General features: G+C 42.6%; 1 protein-coding gene across 7 annotated transcripts in view; it reads left to right on the top strand.

Moving 5' to 3' along the window:
- The window catches only part of HTT (huntingtin), a 165,077-nt gene that overhangs the window by 36,521 nt on the left and 105,326 nt on the right, over positions 1-23,230 (top strand). For all 7 annotated transcript variants that reach the window (XM_088131224.1, XM_088131223.1, XM_088131222.1 and 4 more), the window contains 7 exons: positions 2,602-2,741; positions 2,845-2,908; positions 3,202-3,302; positions 12,560-12,706; positions 13,045-13,165; positions 13,352-13,428; positions 18,509-18,660. In XM_088131224.1, coding sequence (XP_087987350.1) covers positions 2,602-2,741; positions 2,845-2,908; positions 3,202-3,302; positions 12,560-12,706; positions 13,045-13,165; positions 13,352-13,428; positions 18,509-18,660 — 802 coding nt within the window. The remainder of the gene's footprint in view (positions 1-2,601; positions 2,742-2,844; positions 2,909-3,201; positions 3,303-12,559; positions 12,707-13,044; positions 13,166-13,351; positions 13,429-18,508; positions 18,661-23,230) is intronic.

Below are 23,230 nucleotides of genomic sequence, written 5' to 3'. Positions count from 1 at the left end.
GATGGCCAGGAACTTCCAGGGAGCCCCTGGATCTTCCCCCTCTCTAAGGGAACCGCTTCGAATAGGCTTTATCTGAATTAAAGGCCCCCACCTCTAAAAAGGTGATAAACCCAAAGACAGATTCGCATGTCTCTGGCTTTGCATATCACACCAGATCTGTCCTTCCCTCTCCCCCTTTATATGTGAACTGAGCTACTGAGTAACAGCTGTAAGAAGGGGCAAAGGGGGAAGGGACTTTTCTCCCTTTCTCTCTTCCTGTAGAGAAGAGGAAGGTTTTTATCTGCACAGCATGTACCTTGCCTTCCGATTAACCTCTCCTAGGAGTTTTCTGAGAGGAGCCTTCTCCTTCTCCTTCTCCGCTTCTAATTCCTTCCTTTCTAACTGACTCGGGATGTTCCATTTAGGTATATTATGAGTGCAAGAGGTTTGGGATTCATCTGGGAAATCTTCCTCTGTTTGTTCATATGAAGCTTGGTAGGCTGGGCTGGGTTAGGTGTATGGACTAGTGCCCTGCCAAGTTCACAGTCACCCCTTTTTCCTTTTGATGGTCACCATCATCTGCTGCCCTTTCTTCTTGCAGCAGAGGTTTCATTGCTTGGGAATTCATCATCCTGCCTTTCGCGGAGAGGCCCTGTGAGGTTCTCTGCAAGCTTTCAGGGCCGGCTTGTCCCAGAAAGCCCACGTGGGAACTGACAGTTTCTGCCCAGGGCCCAGCATACCAGGCTGCGGGCAGTATTACTTGGCCGTACCCTCTCATTCTTTTGTGCTCAGGAGCCAGCTGATGGGAGAAGCTTCCACATCTGTTGCCTTTGCCAGAGAATGCCAAACAGCTGGGCAGTCTTGCCAATTTGCCTTTATCAAATGCTGGTGCTTAGATATTTGGTGGAGCTGCACTTCCTTGGGCTTGTCAAGCTTGCCGTTGTCCCGCACGTCTGCTTCAGGGAGGCCACGAATGATAAGAGCCGGTTGCTTATCTGAGAGGGTAATTCCTCAGAAGGCCACCTGGGCATTCGCACAACATCAGCCCTGCGGGGTGCAACAGACTAAGAAACCAACGCCATGTAGGCCAGGACTACTTTTATTGTAAAATTATACGTAGTTACTGTAAGGTTTGCCCCGTTCGACAGAGAAACTCTCGTGACACGTGTGGTTCACAAAGAAGGTTTACTCATGCGTAATGTGGTAGTCACAAGCAAAGCCAGGACTGGCTTGGTACAGTTGCATCACTTGTTATATTCCCCCCTTCCCGCGCTTTTTTCCCGCCCCGCGATCACGTTGCAGCTGCGGATTATGGGCCCCCAATAATCCCCCTTGATTGTTCATGATGGCAGGATCGGTCAGGGTCTATTGTCCTTGATTGCCAGTCCCCCTCCGGCTGGGTTGGTTCCTCCCCGTTACGTGCAAGCCCACGGGTTCTGTGCTGCGTTACGATCTTGTTTCGCTGCCTGCGGCCCCGTTCATTGCTGGCTCGCGCCGTTATCAGTTTATAGTTAAAAGCTTCCGCTGCGGTTTTCCGGTCTGGCTGGGCGCAGGTGGCCCGTTAATTAGCGGCGCTTTCAGTTCCTCTTTTCCCCGCTGGCTACCGTCGGTGGATTCCGCGTGGTCTGGCTGCGAGCTTCCCTGAAGCCCCGTGCTTCCCTGAAGCCCCGTGCTGACCGAACCTGACAGTTACAGAGTCTTGCAAGTCTGAAGGTGCTTCCCCCTCCCTCACTCCATCTTCCTGTGAACTAAAGAGGAGCTTGTGCGAGATGCTCTCTCCGTTTATTTTCTTGACCCAGGCTCCAGCCTTGCTTACCTGACCATTGCCTTGCTAACGGCTCTTTCTCCTGTCCTTCAAGGCCACTCCTTGTGCCCTCTGCACACAGCCACCTTGCCCTGTGATCCCCACCACAGTGATCTGTGGTGTTGATAATGGAGCTGAGGAAGTTGGTGTGCTTCATGATCCAGGTGCATACGTTAAGTTCCCATAGACTCACCCAGAAGCTCAGCTTCAAAACATTTTAGAGCCAGTCTGTGAACACATGTGAGTGACCACCCGAAGAATTCCAGCTGCTGACAAGCGCTGTGCCAAAAGGCGCTTTTCAGAAGCGAATGCCATTGCTTGTCAAGGTATACAGGTAATAGTGATAAACAGCTAGTGTAAATCTTGACATTTTAATGAGCTGATGTGCATGCACGTCTTATGTAATTGCGATGGCCATTGGTTGTATAAAAGGAGATTAAAAGGCCACGAAAATCACACTGCTGAAAATCAGTATTCTGAGTTGCCGAATGTTGGTGAAGTGCAGTGCGGGTTGCCCAGATGAATCCTCTTGAGATGAAAAGTTTGCACAAGAACTCTTCAGATGATGTTGGTGCCTTGGTGTAATAGACCCCAGTATCCTGGTTCTTGGGATACGATGGGGATGCTTTTAATTATTCTGTGCAACTGATGCATAAATGGCTTAGTCTGAATTAGTTATACTTTAATAAATTAGCATAATAGAAAAATTTTCCAAAATTCAAACAAACCTGCAGATATTAACTTGTCAAGCTTTAATCAAGTTTACGAATTCCTGATTTATTATATTGTTGAAAATAATTAAGCATTTCTCCTTTCAGCACTGCATCATGACCTTGTGCGGTAGCAGCTACAGTTCCTTGGGGTTAGACTTAATGGTTGACCTCCTTCTCCTGAGGAACAGCTCCTACTGGCTGGTTAGGACTGAGCTGTTGGAAACTATCGCTGAGATAGATTTTCGGTAAGTATTCTTATTTTACTTTTCCCCCAACAAATTGTGTTATAGTTTCACATATAATGTTATGCTTAACTGTAAGAGTGCCTTTATCTACTTTGCTGTTAAGGTTAATCCGGTTTCTGGAAGAAAGGGACAGCAACTTGCATAGAGGGGCACATCATTATACTGGAGTGAGTAACTAATTGGTTGAATTCTTCTAGGGCTGCAAAAATGTGGGTAAGATCCGCATGCTTTGTTTCACGGCTGCTCAGAATCACAGAAAGGAGTTATTAATAAATTTAAAGAGATCTTCTCTTCCAACTTGTTCTCCTTCGTGTAAAGTTTATCTAAGAGGAGCATTCTTTTAAGATGGAACACAAGATTGTACTTAATACGTTACCATTTTGAAAATTATAGGTGCAGTCTATTTAATAGTGATCAGCTGCTTTTGTTGACCAGCCTTTGAACTCCTTTTTCCCAATAGCTGTTAAAACTTCAGGATCGTGTTCTGAAGGAAGTGGTCATTTCACTCCTGGGGGATGAAGACCCCAGGGTCAGGCGCGTGGCTGCTGCTGCTTTAGTAAGGTATTCATTCAGTGAAACTTAAGTTTTCTGTTCTTACTGTATTTTGACCCTGTGCTTATTTTTTGTACAGAAGGGCAGGATATAAATCTAATCCATAATTGAAATTATCTTTTAGGAGTAATAATTGTCAACACATAGGGTTTTAGTATTGAACATATATCATGGAGGGACATCTATATGCACACATACTCCAAAATACACTTGTCTACAAAGTTCCAAAAAGTGGAAAGTTTATGTTCTTATATACAGAAGGATTTGGGAGCATGATGTGTTTCTGTAGCAAAAGCCGCATATTGGATGGTAAGGGTGAACGTAGTTGCTTATCCCCATAAGAAAAAGTGAAATTAAATGCATTATTAATGGCTAAATTAAAAAAAATACTTATTCTTCGTTGTGATTGAAGTTTCAAGCTGGAAGTCAGTGTTGCCCAGCGCTTTGGAATTCAGCATGTCAAAGGATACAGTTGAGAGAGCTGAAGAAAGCCATATGCCTGAGTGAGGGAAATGTGAAGATGGTCTAGCATCTCTATAAGTTGAAACTTGAGGACGATGGCTGGAAGGTCCTTGAAGCAAACTTGGGGTGTGTCAGTCCTTCACTGAGCCCTTCTGGAGTCACATGTTCCATTTCCATCTCTCTTTTCAGAGGTGAGGAAAAGTTGAGTCCTAAAGCATCAGCTTACTCTGTCTGTTGCTTCTGAGGGCGATCAGGACCAGGATTTTAATATATGGTGGAAACCTTATAGGAAAATAAAATTTACAGGCCCTGATTGAGAGAAGAAAGTTCAACCAAGCTGTGAGGAGGATAAAAGAACTCTGGGAGGTTGCTCTTTGGTTGAGGCTCCAGTTAGAATAGAGAAGCCGTAGGACTGTCTACTTATTCCATTACTTGACTTGGAAAAAGGATCACAAGGCCTTTGGTTTAGGACTAGGATGCTGCCAATCCTTCCCTTCCCTTGAAGAATCTTGGTTGCTTGAATGTTCATTGAAATGTAATGCGAACCTCTCCAGTGGACAAACAGCTGCCTTTCAGTTCAGTCTGAGATGGCTTTTTTCCCCCTATTCAGGGGAACATTTTCTGAGGATAAACTGTTGAGGCCGTTTACTGGTGGTAAGCAGAACTGTGGAGGGACAAAATAAATAGAGCAGGAGCTATCCTGTTCTATTCTCTGTCTGCCTCCCTCTCTTTCTCACTCTTTGTAACACATTCTTCTCTCAGTTGGGTTGAGGAAGCCTCCAAAAATGGGTTATCTGTCCTGTTTGTCCAGGAACATACATATTTTGCACATTTTGCCATGATACGGAAGACCTGTTCATTGTTCCTGTATGATCGGGGTCTGCTGCTCTGCCTTTGTTTTTGTTTAATGTCTTACATTTGGCTATCTGCTTACCTTTTCTAGATTCACATCTTCTCATTTTTTTTTTAAAAAAACAGCCTTATCTATTCCTTTTATTTCTTTTAAAAGGACTTTTTCTTTATGGTTTTCTCCCTTTCTTTATCTGTGGCTTTGATGGGCAAATAAGTTATTTCCCAGCCTTGCAAACAGAAAAAAAATCAGAGCAGTAACTGAAGCCCAGCTCCATTTTTTTTGGAAGGCTAACCTGGACTTCTAAGACATAATAGTTTTTGCTGTCTTGAAAAATCTCCAGAGCCTTCACACAAACAGAGGTTGAGTAACACATGAGAAGTTTCACCATAAATGGTCTGGAATTCAGTGCTGCAGGAGAGGTAGGTTGGTTTTTTCCCCCCAACATGCTTATGTTTTCCTGATTAAACTTATACAAATAAAAAAGCAGTGGTATTCTAGTATTCAATTATAGTACTTATGAAAAAAAACCCTCTTTTTAGGTTCATTATGGTTTGGATTATTAAACAATTTATAGAATCAGAAGTGGTGGATGAGTCAGAGGGGGAAAAATAAAAGAAGGAAAAAATGAAAAAATATATTTTAGAAAAGACATAATCACAAAGCAAAAATAAAAAAAGAAACATGAAAATCCTCCTGTTTCCTCATTGAGAAAAAAGTTCAAAGATTGGCAGTGATGAGAAATCTCCTGTGAAAAACCAGATATTTGAAGTATCTGTAACAACATGAGGATGGATGGATGGATGATGTTCCATCAAGTCACTGTCAACTCTTAGCAACTACATCCATAGATTTTCTCCATGACAATCTGTCCCCAACCTATTTTATCAAATAGTGTCATTAGCATAGCACACATTATTGATGTTTCTTCCTCACGTTTAAAACCATGCTCATCTTCTTCCAGTCCAGATTTTTTTCCAATATATATTCCACATCTATATTGAATAAATAAGGGAAGAGTATACAGTCTTGTCTCACTCCTTTGCTGGCCTGGAGCCAGTCCGTTTTGCAATGTTCTGTCCATACTGTGGCTTCCTGACCTGTGTATAGATTTTAACTTTAAAACCTGGTTACCTTCTTCCAGTCCAGGTTCCCTTAATATGTATTCAGCATATAGATCGAATGAATAAGGGGAGAGGACACAGCCTTGTCTCACTCCTTTACCAACCTGGAGCCAGTCTCCATCATCATCTTCTCTCCACACTGTGGCTTCCTGACCTGAATATAGGTTTTGCATGAGGACAATGAGATGTTCAGGGATTCCAGTTTTCTTAAGCACAATTTCATTCCACATAATCAAAGACCTTTCTATAATTAATAAATCACATACTGATTTATTTTTTGTGTTTTTTACCTTTCTCACTTATCCAGCGTGTACCAGCACTAATGTCTCTTGTTCCTTGGCCTGTTCTAAAACCAGCCTGAACATCTGGCATCAACTTTTCCATGTAGGGCTCTAATCCGCATTGGATAATCCTAAACATGATTTTGCTGGGATGTGAAATTAAAAAACTGTACAATAGTTTATATGCTTTTTTTCATACAGTGGGGCAAAAAAGTATTTAGTCAGCCACCAATTGTGCAAGTTCTCCCACTTAAAAAGATGAGAGAGGCCTGTAATTTTCATCATAGGTATACCTCAACTATAAGAGACAAAATGGGGGGAAAAAATCCAGAAAATCACATTGTCTGATTTTTAAAGAATTTATTTGCAAATCATGGTGGAAAATAAGTATTTGGTCACCTACAAACAAGCAAGATGTCTGGCTCTCACAGACCTGTAACTACTTCTTTAAGAGGGTCCTCTGTCCTCCACTCGTTACCTGTAGTAATGGCACCTGTTTGACCTTGTTATCAGTATAAAAGACACCTGTCCACAACCTCAAACAGTCACACTCCAAACTTCACTATGGCCAAGACCAAAGAGCTGTCGAAGGACACCAGAAACAAAATTGTAGACCTGCACCAGGCTGGGAAGACTGAATCTGCAATAGGCAAGCAGCTTGGTGTGAAGAAATCAACTGTGGGAGCAATAATTAGAAAATGGAAGACATACAAGACCACTGATAATCTCCCTCGATCTGGGGCTCCACGCAAGATCTCACCCCGTGGGGTCAAAATGATCACAAGAACGGTGAGCAAAAATCCCAGAACCACATGGGGGGACCTAGTGAATGACCTGCAGAGAGCTGGGACCAAAGTAACAAAGGCTACCATCAGTAACACACTACGCTGCCAGGGACTCAAATCCTGCAGTGTCAGATGTGTCCCCCTGCTTAAGCCAGTACATGTCTGGGCCCGTCTGATGTTTGCTAGAGAGCATTTGGATGATCCAGAAGAGGATTGGGAGCATGTCATATGGTCAGATGAAACCAGAGTAGAACGTTTTGGTCTAAACTCAACTCATCGTGTTTGGAGGAGAGAGAATGCTGAGTTGCATCCAAAGAACACCATACCTACTGTGAAGCATGGGGGTGGAAACATCATGCTTTGGGGCTGTTTTTCTGCAAAGGGACCAGGACGACTGATCCGTGTAAAGGAAAGAATGAATGGGGCCATGTATCGTGAGATTTTGAGTGAACACCTCCTTCCATCACCAAGGGCATTGAAGATGAAACGTGGCTGGGTCTTTCAGCATGACAATGATCCCAAACACACCGCCCGGGCAATGAAGGAGTGGCTTCGTAAGAAGCATTTCAAGGTCCTGGAGTGGCCTAGCCAGTCTCCAGATCTCAACCCCATGGAAAACCTTGGGAGGGAGTTGAAAGTCCGTGTTGCCCAGCGACAGCCCCAAAACATCACTGCTCTAGAGGAGATCTGCATGGAGGAATGGGCCAAAATACCAGCAACAGTGTGTGAAAACCTTGTGAAGACTTACAGAAAATGTTTGACCTCTGTCATTGCCAACAAAGGATATATAACAAAGTATTGAGATGAACTTTCGATATTGACCAAATACTTATTTTCCACCATGATTTGCAAATAAATTCTTTAAAAATCAGACAATGTGATTTTCTGGATTTTTCCCCCCATTTTGTCTCTCATAGTTGAGGTATACCTATGATGAAAATTACAGGCCTCTCTCATCTTATTAAGTGGGAGAACTTGCACAATTGGTGGCTGACTAAATACTTTTTTGCCCCACTGTATCTGTTCCTTTCTTTTGGCCACTATGTTGTTCTCCAGATTACTGGCATAGTTTGGTTAAGAGCTTTACAAATTGTTCTACTGCTTGCCATATTTTTGTAGATATTCCAGCAATTCCTGTAGTCTTCCTAGATGGTAATGACCAGAGCACTGATCTAATGTCTTCATCTTCTAGTACCAAAAGTTCTTGTAAGAAGGGAATATTTTCCAAGTTATCTTGGATGTTGATGTATCTACTGTACTGAATTTTAATATATTCCTTCCATCTTCATCTGAACTTCTTTGAATTGGTTACTGTCTGTCCCTTAGCATCCTTTAGCATACCAGTTCATGGTTGGAACCTCCTCCTCAATTCACAGATCTTTTGGAAGACTTTCCTTGTTTTTCCATGTCTGTTTCCACCCTCAATGTCTTTACAGATGTCATTGTAATACTGCTTCTTGCCTCTTCTAACAACTGTCTTGAACTCTTTTTCTGAGATCTTTGTCTTTCTTGGCATTGGTTTCTCTTCTCTTCTTGACAATTTCCACCTTTTGCTCTGATATCCAGTTTGCTTTCTTCTGATTTTTAGTCTCTGACAGTTTCTTTTCACATTCATCTTTAACAAATTGTTTGATTTCATTCCACAGTTCATGATTCTTACGTTCCACGTTCCCAGTATAATTCCAGTTTCAGATTTTTAATTTCCTGCATGGCAGCATCAGCAGCCACAGACTCCAAAGGCTGTAGTCCAGCCACTCCGTAAACCCCATTAGTGCTCTCGAAGGTCCTCAGCGCTTCCTCAGTGGCATGCTGAGCGTCATCCAACATGAAGCTCCCGTTATCCAGCACTGTATCGTCCATCACTTTATATTGTCCGGCCATGTGGTTTCCTAGGTGAAATACAGTAGCGGTTTGCCATGTCCTTCTCTCGCACAGTATTAATCAGTGCTTTTGCCATTATGTCTGCCTCCAGCATGTTCCTATATCGCGGCTGCCCAGTCAAGCCAGTCTGCTGGCTTTGGCTGGGCAGCTGGAACCCTTTGGCTGACCCTGCTGGGATTCTGTACCCTTGACTTACACTCCCAGCATTCTTCTCCCATCCCCAGGAACAGCTCCTCTGCCCGCCGTGACGAGGCCATGCAGCAGATCTTGGGGGAATGAAGTGGGAATAGATTATGTACATTATTTATAGCATGGATGTTGCCTGAGAGAACGTATGCATCTAAATACAGTCGTCATTGTAGATATATTAAAAGAGTAGAACGGAACAATTGTAGCTCTAACTGAAACCGTTTGTTTGTTTGTATGGCCATCCATCTAACCAGGAGAACTCTGGTTTAATAGTTTAACCTCAGTCCCCTTTGTAAAGCATGCAGTTTAATGTAATTTAATATTTAGCTAATTTTCATAGAAGTTTTGTGCTATAATATGACTTCTTCATAATAGAAGTGATAATTAAAAATAGAAATGTCAGCACTAGGAAGTCTGTATGATTTAAATTAATAAGATAATGAATCTAAGGAAATATGCAATATGCAGAAAAAGAAGAAGCAGATTTAGATTTTCCTAGGGATATGCAATTGTAGATAGGGCAACTCAAAGGAGTTTGGATGAGGTTGTATAAACATCCCTTTCCTTAATCCTCTGCTAAGCAAAGATTGGTTTAAATGTTTACAAAAGGTTTGTTTTAGCAATCCCTTGTTGCAATCATTGATATCACGATTCAGGCTGCTTTAGATGAAGTGGAAGCGGGGGAGGCCCCTAGGGTCGTTGGGATGCAGACCCAAAGACCTTGGAGCCAGAGCCTCAAGTTGTTTAAAAACAGCTGAGTAAGTTGTTGGCCGGAGAGCCAGTTTGGTGTCTTGGTGAAGGCCCCAGGTGAGAAATGGGGAGGCCGTGAGCTCTAGTCCTGCCTAAGGCACGAAGCCGGCAGGGTGGCCGTGAGCCGGTCCCTCCCTCTCAGCGCCAGGAAGGAGGCGGCAAGGCAAACCCCTTCTGAAAACCTTGCCAAGAAAACTGCAGAGGCTTGTCCAGGAGTCAATGCTGACTCGAAGCACCAAAAAAAGAAAAAGTTGATTAGCTGCTGTCCAGGTGGGGAGGCTTTTCAATCCACAAGAATAAAGACTTACAAACACTGATTGAAGTACAACCTTAGAGTCTAATTTTAAAGAAGGGGAGAAGTAACAGGCAGAATTCCTGAAATTACTTGAATTGGAATGTGCTGCAATTGAGGGGGTGGGATGTGGGCTGCAGAAATGTTAAGGTAGAAACATTTCTGTAAAAAGAGACTCCCCGTTACCTGATTTTTTGGGGAGCTGGGACTGGTTTATCTAGCTTAGGATCCTGATTTGCATCTTGCTTGTGGCATGTCATCTCTAGCTATTTGTTGAAGATTTATCCGTCAAATGTTGTATGTTGTTGTTTTGGCTGCATCCTCCCGTGCAAAGTACCTGTAACTCTTGATCGGTTGATCTGTGCCAAATACTTAGGAGAGAGCCCAGAACACCAGGTGGTTCTCTGAGAAGGAACAGCTGCCGAAGAATAATGTTGATAGTTGTATCTTTTCATCCCAAGCGTATTTATATATATGTTTGTTTGTTTATTTATGAAATTTGTATAGCTGCCCATCTTGCACAAAGTGACTCTGGGTGGCATACAATAAAACCAACCCCTAAAACATCATACAAAAGCCATTTAAAGCAATTAAATATAAATAAAAAACAAGGTGACAAAAGGGAACACAGTAGAAGATTATACATGATACAGCCAATGTGTGGGCTCCCTGTTGGCAGGGGATCCCAGGCCGACTGAAAAAGCTGTATTTTAAGGGATTTCTGGAAGGTCACAAGGGTCAGGGCTAGCCTCACATCGGGGGCGATGATGTTCCAAAAGGCGGGTGCCGTGGCAGAAAAGGCTTGCCTCCTAGGCCTCATCAGACAGAACTCCCTAGCGGACGGGACGGGTAGAGGTCACTGGGGAGAGGTGGTCCCTCAGATAACCTGGCCCTATACCATGTAGGGCTTTAAGGTCAAAACCAACACCTTGAATTGGACCCAGAAGCAAACTGGTAACCAAAGATGTAACATGTGCTGTTCTAGGGGTATACATAACTGTCCACACCACCGTGTTTTGCATCAGTTGAAGTTTCTGGATACTCTTCAAGGGCAGTCCCATGTAGAGCGCCTTATAGTAACCCATTCAGGAGATGACCAGCCCATGAGTGACTATGAGCAGAGCCTCATGATCCAGGAACAGGTGGAACTGGCGCACAACACAAAGTTGCACAAAGGCCCTCCTGGCCATGACTGCCACCTGCTCCTTGAACAGGAGTCATAAGTCCAGCAGGACCCCCAGATTGCAGACTGGGTCTGTTTAGGGTAGTGCCACTTCATCCAGTAGCAAAATTGATAAAGTCCCGGATACAGAAGGCCCTAAAACTCAAAGCCACTCATTTTTTGTCAGTTGAAGCCTGTTGTTCCCCATCCAGACCCCCACAGCCTCCAAGCACCAGGACAGAACATCAACAGCATTGCTTAGTTCGCCAGGGGCAGCAGATATAATTGAGTATCATTGGTGTATTGATGAACCCTCACCCCATAGCAACAAATAATCTCCCACAATTTCATGTAGATGTTAAACAGGAGTGGAGAGAGCACTGAACCCTTCTCCACCCCACAAAGTAGGGGCCGAGGGTGGGACCTCTCACTCCTGATCAACACTGACTGGTGTTGGCCCTGTAGGAAGGAAGTGTCAGCCTTCCCTGATAGACCAGACAGGAAACACAACCAGATGAGCTAATTCTGCTTTATTGTAAGGCTACATTAACAGAATCTTGCAAATTGAAAAGTACGATTCTCCCATCGTCACCTTTACAGCCCGATAATTAGGGAGGGTCTCTTCTGAGTCTCTTGCTCCACCCCCTGTGCAGCTGTGGGCTATGCTCCCTCTTATTTGACCATTCCCTAGGCAGCATCTTTTCACCCAGTCTCCCAAGGTCATTCCCACATACCATTACAGGAAAAGAACCAGCACAATACAGTGCCACCCACTGCCAGTCCCGAGAGCTGATCCAGAAGGATACCATGGTTGATGATATTGAAAATAGAGGCAGGATGGATGCACTACCCCCATCCCACTCCTGCCAGAGATCATCCAAAAGCACGACCAATGCCGCTTCCCAAGTCCAGGCCTGAAACCTGACTGGAAAGGGTCCAGATAATCCACTTCATCCAGGGTCCTCTGAAGCTGCTGTGCAACCACCTTCTCCACAACCTTCCCTAAAAAATGGAGGTTGGACACTGGACGGAAGTTGTTCAGTATGTCCTTTGTTTTCCTTTTTCTCTTAGTAAGAAGTGCCTTATAGGTAGTCCTCAACTTATGTCCATTTGTTTAATGACTGAAGTTACAGTGGTGCTGAAAAAAAGTCATGACTTACTTACTTACAACCATTGCAGTTTCCCCAGAGTCACGTGATTAAAATTTGGGCACTTGGTAACTGGCATGCATTTATGACGGTTGCAGCATTCCAGGGTTACGTGATCTCCATTTGTGACCTTCCCAGGGGGCTTCCAACAAGCAAAGTCAGTGGGTGAAGCTGGACTCACTTAATGACCGTGTGATTCGCTTAATGACCACTGCACAAAAGGTCATAAAATCAGGCACAACTCACTACATGACCACATTGCTTAGCAATGGAAGTTCCAGTCCCAATTGTGGTTGTAAGTCAAGGACTACCTGTGTTGTCTGTCTCTCTTGTTTTTCACAGGCTGGTTCCAAAGCTGTTCTATAATTGTGACACAGGACAAGCTGATCCAGTAGTAGCTCTGGCAAAGGAGCAAAGCGGTCTCTATCTCAAACTGTTGATGCATGAAACTCCACCAGTGTCTCAGTTTGCAGTGAGCGCCGCCACCAGGTAGATCTACATTTAGGAGGGAATGAGCACCTCATTTAATAACAGTTTAACTACCTTTCTTTAAATCAGTGAGTAGAACCTTTTATTTTGCTCACCTCTTTCTTTTGATTAAGGATAAGTCTGTGGTAGAGTTTAACTTACATTCTTGTAATTTGCTGAATTGCTGGATAACTTGCCAAATTAGGTTTTGAGCTCCAAATTGAAGTTCCACTTGGGCTAGAATAAAGTCTCAAATAGAAGATTCTTAATCACTGATTAAATGTGGTTTTTCCTCCTTAACCAGACAGTATTAAACTTTTGTAGGAAAAGTTTACTGAAATGCATTAATGTTGTTCTAGAACATACAGAGGATATAATCTGATGCAAAGTCCAGCAGATGTCACAGTGGAGAATAACCTTTCTCGAGTGGTATCAGCAGTATCCCATGCATTGACAACTTCACCATCAAGATCTCTGACAGTGAGTTTTTCAGATGAATCCATGATTTCAATAATTTACCAGTTGGGTTTTTCAATATCGTTCTCCATTCTTGCATCTTGAATATGCCACTGTATCTCAGAGCATGTTACAGAACACAACATTGGGTCTCTTCCATATTTCCCTGTGTTACTGAACATAATATTTTTCCTTCCTTGGGGTTCTCAGTTTGGCTGTTGTGAGGCGTTGTGTCTTTTGTCCTCATCATTTCCAATTTGCACCTGGAATGTGGGATGGCATTGTGGGTAAGTTACAGCTCATAAAAATTTCTACTTCTTTGTATCTTTCTTCTTTCTATTTTTCTCTCTTCTTTTTCTTTTTTTGCACTTTTAGCTCTTTCTTTGATTTCTTTCTTCCTCTTTTCTCTCTCGTATGTTTGTATTAGTTTGTATTAGTTTGTATTTTATTTTTTAAAAAATCTTTAATAAAATTATATTTTAAAAAGTTCCTTGTTGAAAAAGGTGTCTAGAAGTGGTTGCCAGGCATAAAATTATAAGCACTTATGCAAGTAGAAATAAACTCCAAGATTGTATTTTTTTTCAGTTAGAGAAGAATCAGATTGCCCATTAGCATTTTTCCTAAAGACCTATAAGTAAGGCCAAAAATCTCTCTTTTTTGCAAGGCTGATTGAATGTTTAGTTAATTAAAGTTCACTGATAAAGAAATTAGATGCATGTCTGAGACATTTTGAAACTGAAGAGACTGTTGCAAGGATGAAACAGGTCCCTTGTTTTTTGTTTTTCATCTTTATCAGTTTAAAATTAGTATTTGACCTTGGAGCAAGATATTGATTGCCAAAATATTTGTGTTTTAACAGTGAATTGCTTTAACTCCAACCCATCCGATCTGAACATTTCTTGAAGGATAGCTATAGAGGGAGGATAGAAGTGACATACTTTTGTTCCTTTTTGCTGTATCTCAGAGATTATTTAAAGTACCTCTCTCTCCAAACTGAAAGTTTCACATACTTTCCTCCAGTAAAGCTTAACATTTGTTCCTTGAATAAACACTTTAAGAAAAAGTAGGTGGCACCTAATTGTGTAGTCACTTCCCCCCAAACCCACCTCTTCATCCTCAAAATCTTTATTCCAGCTGTATACCTCCCAGTTCCTCGAACCATTCCTAAGACTATTACAGGTTAGGGCCATGAGAAGAGCCAATGCGGCACCTGCACTGAAGAGGCTTAGTACGGTATTCCTAACCCCAAGCATACCATGCTATTAGCATAGTCACCTTGTTCATTTGATATAATTAGGACATATAAGGGCCTATTAACAATAGTTATGAAATACTTTGGAGAAGTCAGGTGCTTTTTGGCCCTGGGCCAATGATCTATATGTGTGTTCAATATCTTTGTTCCCAAGAGGGAGTTCTGGAATTGAGGAATTAAGCCATCTTGTTTAAAAAAAATTGATCAGATTTCTGCAGTTCTTCATAAAATCCTCAGAATGTCAGTTAGATTAGGGAAGAGACTTGAAAAGAATCCTTCCTTCTAGATCTCATTGGACAGGCTTTACTGCTGGGAGAAGGCAGACCTGAAGATACCCAGACTTGAACCCTGTAGGGCTTTTAAAAGGTGAGAACCAGCACCTTGAATTGCACCTGGAAGCCAACTGGTAACCAGTGCAGCTCCCAGGATAGTGGTATTATTTGGGTGAAATGAGATGCACCTGGGTCTAGTCAGGCTGCTAGATTCTGGATCTGCTGAAGCGTCCTGGTGATCTTCAAAGAAAGTCTAGTGCAGAACAGAATAGTCCACCTGAGAGTCATTAGATGCGCAGCAAGGGGCTTGAAATAAGGCTCTTAAAATTTAGATGGAATGGATTCCATTAAATGTTTGTAGGAGCACAGTTGGGAACTCAGTACAGTCCTTTCATTGGTAGCCTCATCTGCTCCTTCACGATCCAGAGAAATGGAAAGCCAGTCCAAGATATTTAAAGAACCTGATTTACTCTGTTGCATTTCTGTGTCCTTGGCAGCAGTGTTCACAGCACGAGATTGTCTTTAAGAGGATCGTATCCTTGGAATAGGCAACATTTAGCTGTTTAATGTATTGTCGAAGGCTTTCACGGCCGGCATACGATGGCTGGTGTGGGTCTTCCGGGCTATGTGGCCGTGTTCTTGAAGTTTTGTTTCCTAACGTTTCGCCAGCACCTGTGACCGGCATCTTCAGAGTGCAGGAGCACAGACAGGAGCAGTTCTCTCTGTGCCCAGGGTGATGTGACCCTTTCCCCCCCCCCTCAGATCTCTATAAATACCCACAAAAAAGGGTCACATCACCCTGGGCACAGAGAGAACTGCTCCTGTCTGTGCTCCTGCACTCTGAAGATGCCGGTCACAGATGCTGGCGAAACGTTAGGAAACAAAACTTCAAGAACACGGCCACACAGCCCGGAAGACCCACACCAGCCATTTAGCTGTTTCTCAGCAACAGAGGCTGACAAAGCTAAATGTCTTCTCTGAGTCCAACCTGTGGAGTAGAAAGGGTAGCTGCATCAGGAAGTTCAGCTGTCTGTTGGCATGCTGGGGGAAGCCCAGAAACTGAATGTCAGAGTCTGCACACTCATTCCCAAAGTTCAGTAAATCCTCTGGAGTCTAAACAGTTCCATCAAAGATTTCTTTATTGGGAGAAATGCACAGCAGCTATAGTTTGTTGAGTCTAATTCTACCAAGCAAAACCTTCCCTTTTTAAGCCCATCTTCCCCCCTTCTCCTTTCTTTTCCCGCTTGAAATTCTTCGCACCTTGCTCCGGCTCTCACAGTTACTTGACCTTGTAGGCGCTTCTGTAGAGATAACAGCAGCACCTGGTATCTTGTTCCCCCTTCTCCTAACTTCAATGGCAGGAGCAAGCAAGCGGCCTGCAATTAACATTTTTACCCATTAACCCCTTTTTATGCATTGCTAAGCTAAGTTAACAGCAGTCAAAGTTTCTAGCTTGCGCAGATCCTGACATGCCGCCCTCCGTCAGGACGAATGTTCTCACATTCGGAAGAGAATCTGAAAAAAATAAAGCAAAATATATACAATATGGTGGTTTACATACACATATTTCATTTAGGTTTATCAGGATATTTTGAATGAAAGTCAGAAATGAGTTTAGCGGCTTTCACATTCGAACTGTCTACCCATTCATGATGTGTTTTTGGGAAATGTTTCCATTGAACTAAATATTGTAGTTTGCCTTTATATTTCCTAGAGTCCAAGATGGCTTTTACTTCAGAATGGCTTTGCCCCTCAATCATGATGGGATTTGGAGGTTGTTTGGCTGGATGCCATGTACTTAAGTCTTTAAACGATTTTAACAAATTAACGTGGAAAACTGGATGTATGTTCCTGTAATGTTTTGGAAGAGTTAATTTAAATGCCACAGGATTAATAATCTTCTCAATGGGGAAAGGCCCTACAAATTTTGGGCCTAGCTTTTTGCGTGGCTGAGTAGTTTTTAAGTTTTTGGTGGACAGCCAAACCATGTCCCCCACTTTCCAGGGAGGGTTTGCAGAACGTTTTCTATCAGCAAATTTCTTATGTTGATTTTTGGCATTTTGTAATGATTTTACAATTAGAGGCCACAGTTGAGTAATATTCTTGATCCACTGATCAGTTGAAAGTTCAGGAAAAATCTGGGAAAGGCAAGAAATCTTGACCTGTAGCTATTTTATAAGGTGTAAATCCAATACTTTGGTGCACGGTATTGTTGTAAGCAACTTCAGCAAAAGGTAAAAGTTCTGACCAGTCATCTTGTTGGTGATTAGTAAAACATCTCAAATATTGTTCTAATAATGAGTTCATTTTCTCCGTCGATCCGTCCGTCTCCGGTTGGAAACTGGAACTCAGGGCCTGAGTGGAATCAATTAAAGTAATAAATTCCCTCCAAAATTTGGAGGTAAACTGTGGGCCGCGATCTGAAATCACCCTCTTGGGGGCACCATGGAGGCGGGATATGTTTTGAATAAACGGTTTAGCCAGTTTTTTAGCGTTAGGAATTGAAACACATGGAATAAAATGTGCCTGTTTAGAAAAAAGATCAATGACAACCCAAATGAGAGTGTTGGGGTTACTTTCAGGCAAATAGACAATAAAGTCCATAGAAATTTCTTTCCAAGGTTGTTGAGGAGAGGCAACTGGTTGCAAAAGTCCCAAAGGTTTTCCTCCTCTCTTTTTTGACATAGCACATGTAGGGCATGTAGATACATATTCAGAGATGTCTTTTCTCATAGTAGGCCACCAAAATTGCCTACATAATAAATGCAAAGTCTTTAGAAATCCAAAATGTCCAGAGGTTTTGTCATCATGGCCCTTTTGCAAAATAAGTTTACGTAGTGAAGATGGTACATATAGTTTGTCTCCCATCCACCAGGCTTGTTCATGGGTTAAAGTATTTTTATGGTCCTGGAACCATTCATCTGTGTCCAATGCTGTGTTTATTTTTTGAAGTAGCTCGTTAGTAGGTGGTTGTTTAGGAGTTTTGGTTTGAGCTCTAGTAAGTGCCACTGAGCCTGGTTGTGATTTCGGGATAACGGGTGCAACTGTCTGCTCTCTTTGGCTGTTATGCTGAGACAGTCTGGATAAAGCATCAGCCAAAAAATTTTTTCCTCCAGGACTTTTGGCTGGAGCTGGAACTACAGAGAGCTCAGCTAAATTTTGAAGGGAAGAGGAGCCCAGAGGCAGCCCTCTTTAACCCTTCCCTGTATTGGGACTTTGGCAGAGAGATGACTGTAACTGCTGAGTCTGACTTGCCTGGAAATCTTTCAGGCTGCTTCTTAATTCAGAATAATCATTCCAGTGACCTTGATCTCAGGTCAGCGAAAGAAGAGGACGACACCAGTGCCCACCAGAGCCTTTCCCTCAGTAAGGAAGTGAATGATAATTTCAGGTCAGCAGAAGTGACATACAAGGTGCTATCAGGGCCTAGGATGTTCTTCCTATTCTCATTTCATCGAATTTAATAGGTTTGGATTAAGTTCAGGTTTGCAGTTCATCTTGCAAGGCATTATGACATGTTCCTTTTGTTCCCCTGCCCCAGTTAGATTTCTGCCCCGTCAGATTAATTCTTCTTGCTTCCCATGCCCTGGTGTGTCCCATAAGGATACAGAGCAATTTTTGGAAGACACGCATACTGCGGTCCCTGTAGTGCCTCGCCTAATACAAAACCACACGCGTGCTCTAGCAAGATAGTAAGAGAACAACACACTGCTTGTGGGGTGAATGTTAGTCATCCCAAGTAAGCGTTCAACAAACAAACTAATTTGCACTATGTTGCATTTGCTATACATTAGTATCTATTCTTCCTATTGTGGAAATTGATCGTTAAAAATTTAATTTCAGTTTTTCCCCCCTGGGAGGTGTGGAAGAGTCTCAAGAGAACAGCACAATCGGAATGGTTGGCCTGCTGCTCTCCCTTCTTTCATCTGTTTCGTTCCCACTGGATCTTTCTGCCCACCAAGATGCTTTGGTCCTGGCTGGAAACTTGCTTGCAGGTAAGAGAAAACCAATCCTTTAATTTTAGTCAGCAGTTTTGCTGCTGATTCAGTAAAGTTTTACCTGGTAACTAGAGACACTTTTTTCCAGTGCGATTTGCTCCTCAAATAATCTGTAGGCTGTGTATGTGTCTGTCTGTCTGTCTATCTACATTCATATATATTAGATAATATAAATTCTTTTAACTATTTTTGAAAAGGCTTTAATGATATACCTCAATTTTAATTTTCATTGTGCATTTCTTTGCATAAAAGAGCCACACATGGACTACATATTAATTTAATAAAAGTTGCTTTTCAAGAATGTGCTTCTAAGCTGATTTATAATGTAAAACAGCATTATTCAGCATCAACTTAGACATGTTCCTTGAATATAAAATAAAAGACAGCAGTAAAAATAAAAGACAGTTTTAATTACATAAAAGTAGTGAATTCCAGGAATATTTTTCAGTTAAAAGAGAGCACAAAAATGTTTTTAAAGCTATAAAGATAAAAAAGGTTATGGAAGACTCAGGATAAATCTAAGAGGCTGGGGTGTCCTGGAAGAAATTAGGGCAGAATCCTTTTCTAGTTGGGAAAACTGGGGATCTGATGATAAGATTCTTGGGACATACTTGTGCCCAGCCAAGAGACCAGTGGAGGAGAGAATCCTGGTGGGCTTGAAGGACAAGGTAGCCCTGAACTTCCATTACTTAAATATAAATTCATCTATTCCTTTATCTGATGGGATTTTTAATGGATCTCTTGGGCCAGTGTGTTGGGCATGCTTGATTGTGTGCCTGGTGGTAATGTTTGCTTATCTGGGTGATGATTGCTGGTGAGGCGATCTTCTGGTCTTTTGTCTCTTCTGAATAGTATGTAGATGCTGTTTATCTCTGTGTGTCTGTTAATTGCTGCCTTGTCTGAATACCAAGCTTCCAAGAATTCTCTTGCATTTTTGGATTTAGCTTGGTCTAAAATGCTGACAGTTTCCCAGTTAAAGCTATAGTCCAGTCTGTCCATGTGTTGTGAGATTAAGGAGTTTTCATCATGTCTTCTGACTGCTAGTTGGTGCTCGTAGATGCGCTCTGCTAGTCTTCTACCTGTCTGTTCTACATAGTGTTTGTTACAGTCCTTACACTGTATGTTGTAGATGATTCCTCTTGTTTCTTCTTGGGCTACTGGGTCTTTTGGTTTGCTTAAGATATTTTGGAGGGCTTTAGTTGGTTTGTGTGCTACAGAGATGTGCTACACAGATAAGCAGAGATTACCACCAGGCACACAATCAAGCAGTAAACAGTACCCTAATCAAGGAACTACCAGAGGGAAAAAAGTAAAACAAAACCCCCACCCCCACCAACACTGGCAGGGCATGCCACAGTATATAAACAGAGCAAATCCCATCCCATTCCAGCACTGAAGATGTTACCTACCTGAGTAATGAAATGTTTGCAAGAAAAGAACCAAGCTCAGAGAACCCCAGGGACTCCACAGTTCAACCCTGAGCTACACATATTCGCCTCTGTTGGTATCTGAAATGGACTGTGAGAGGAAGAGCTGCAGCCAGGGCAAGTCAGCAAGAGACATCTCAGCCCACAGAAGGAATGGGGGAGGAGAGAGTCTCAGAAGGGACCCTCCCTTGTCCCCTGGAAAGTACAGGCAGGCGAGGGGGGGAGCACTTTCAGACATGCAAGACTCTGTTACTGTAACCTTACCGTAAAGGTAGTGTTAGTACTCATGGTTTTGGTTTCCTGATCTGGACTAGTAGGGCTAGTCAGTATCTCACAGAAGGTAGAGTTGTTGTCCTTGGCATAGTTTTGAGGAAGGAGAATCATTTTGTGCATTGGTGTCATTTCCACTCATGGATGGATGGATGGATTTGCTGAACAGTCATAGATCAAAAGAATCAAAATCAGTGGAACTGCACAATCATTGAAAGTGAAAACTATTGTGGCAGCATTTAGCATAGCGCAAAGCTTTACATGGGGTGGGTAAATCAAACTCAACAAGGATTAAGGAAATTGTAGTGGGTGGCAGTTTTCTATGCAGAGATTATTGGGTGAGTAAGGAGCAGACTTAGCTAGTGATAGAGCAAACCCACTGGTTTGGGATGACCATTGCTAGAGCTACAGGTGTTGCAACCTTCTAGATGTTTCGGTTTGTTGGAGTTGCAGCAGCTGATTGTGGTTGGTGGAAAAATTTACTTACAAGTAGTTCGTTGCACTCAAGACACCAGCTGCGATCTATGGGGCAGCCTAGTAACACATGGGCCACGGGCTCAGCCTTGGTATGTGAGCGCATGCAAAGGAGATTGCAATAAGGAACGCTGGATTATCTACCTGTGTCCCTCATTAAGGCCAAGTGTAAATGCCCTTCTATGTGGAGTATGAAGGATGTGATAAAAATATCTAGGTATGAGAAAAGGAGCACCCACAAGCTTTCACTTGCAAAGATATGACATTTTTAAACTATTTTTGAGACATTTAGGTCCAAAGTTCTGCCAAGCCTTTATCAAGACCCATGGAAAATATAGCTAGACTATAGCCCACAAATCTTCCTTTTTCAAGGGAGAAATGGAACAACCCAAAGTATAAGCTGGGCCGAGGACTTACTCCAGAATGTTTGTTTTAACTAGAATTTAAATTGGCAAAGTCTAAGGAGGGCCTCAAGAGAGACACAGCCAAAGTCTGGCCAAGAGAGCAAATGTGTGGGTGATTGAGGGACGTGGAGAATGGCCTTCAGAAACCTGGACTGAGTTGTTCCCAGGATAGATGTGTCCTTATATACAAAGACTTGCACGCCCCATAGCAGCAGATTTAAGATTGCTTTTACTTTGAATCATTCGATTGCTGCAGGGACATAAATTATTTCCTTGTTGGCTTGCAAAACTGATAATCTCATTGGAGGCCTTTTGTGCTCTTGACAAGAGTTCATTCGTTTGGTGACTCCAGGAGGGAGATGGTCGGAGGCAAATATCTGGATGTTTAAAATCATTAATTTTCCAGTTTTAGGGGGAGTGAAAATGCTTTTTGATAAAAACTAGAAGCTTTGTTTTAACGTAATTGATGTTCAAGTTTCCTATAGAGCAAAAGGACGCTTGTACTCGTAGGCATCTGCAGAGGCCCGCTTGGGATACGGATAAAATGGCAGCAGTATCTGCATAGAGCAAGACAGAAACAGGCGGATGGGTAGGGGCCAAGGGATGGCATTTGGGCCTGTGAGAGGCAGAACAATGTTGCTGACCTAAAAATACACCCCGGCGTAACTCTTCTGGAGGTGGGAATGGAGGCAGTTAATTTCATTGTTCTTGCACCTGTTTTGCTTCAAGCGGTTTCCATGCAGCAGCAGCATAATGATAATAGTCTCTGAGCACAAATCAATAAAGTAAATAACATTTCCTCTCCAGAAGGGGAAAATTTGAATGGATAATGACTGATGGGGGGAAGTTTTCTTTTATTCTTCCCACCTTCCATTTATGTCTCTGCAGGAAATCTCAGAAGGTAAGCTGTGTGTGACCTTCCAGTTGGTGGAGTGTTGGCAACTCTATGTTGGTTTGCAAGGGAGTCTCCAGATTAGCGATGCCAGCTTGTATAGAATAGTATAAACATGCTTGGGGTAAATGTGGGCTTAAGTGGCCTTGTGGCACGCTGGCCATAATATGCCCAAACTGTCCGGTACTGTCATTGTTAGCAGGGAAAGCTGCATATGGCTAAGGAGGTAACCTAGTTATCAAAAAGTATTAGATGAAAGCCTTCATTGACTGAAGCCATGATGGTTGGTAGCGGTCAATATCTGTGTTTATCTGGTGATGGGCAAAACATAATGTGGCTTTATGCACTGTGCTCCTTCCTTCCCCTCCCCCATAGTTAGGGATTAAGGGCATTAATCCCTAAAGGGGAAGGCATGTTCCCCCGTGGGAGAACACATCCTGCTGTTACTACCTAGCTCAGAAAGTAAATCGCAGGCTTAATAGCAAGGACCCTGAACAAGTCCTGTGAATTATCAGACTGGGCTGAAAGGAGGAAAAAGGAAAGCATATCATGCAAATTTATTACAAAAACGGCACAGCTGTCACCCCCACGAGGTGGACCAGGCCAGGAAATCAACTCCACCAGAAGGCTAAAACTGCGTTTATTGAGATGTTGTAACTCTGTTGTAACAGAGTCTTGCCAGTCAGATTGTGCTGGACCTTCTTATACTTCAGTGAAGCATGGAGACATCTGCCTGAACCGCTTCTGAGAGTTATCTTGTTGTTCTGGACTTAAAAAATGTTTCAGCCCCCTTTGCCCAGGTAATCGTTTGTGCATATTTCCATCAAGGTATCTTCTTTCCTTTTCACAATTTTGTGGGGTCTCTGGAAGCATTTGGCTAACCAGCTGTTGCTTAACACACAAAATTGTTGATTAGATGACTGCCCACTCAGACCTTGATTCTCCAAGAAAGATTTAAATGCATTTTATGGAATTCCTTAATTTTTCTTAAAAAAAAAAAAAAAATGAGGCCGGATATTTTGCTGAACAATGTGGAGCAGCTTTTAGAGTCTCCGCTTTACATTAAGTTTGTGGAGCCATTATCCAAGTAGAATGATGGA

Source organism: Python bivittatus, unplaced genomic scaffold (genome assembly GCF_059951505.1).
Source record: "Python bivittatus isolate LINGU-HERP-01145 unplaced genomic scaffold, Pbiv_v1 ctg000970_np1212, whole genome shotgun sequence".
Lineage (NCBI taxonomy): Eukaryota > Metazoa > Chordata > Lepidosauria > Squamata > Pythonidae > Python > Python bivittatus.
Note: the sequence above shows the minus strand (reverse complement) of the source record. Positions and strands in the feature narration are given on the sequence as shown.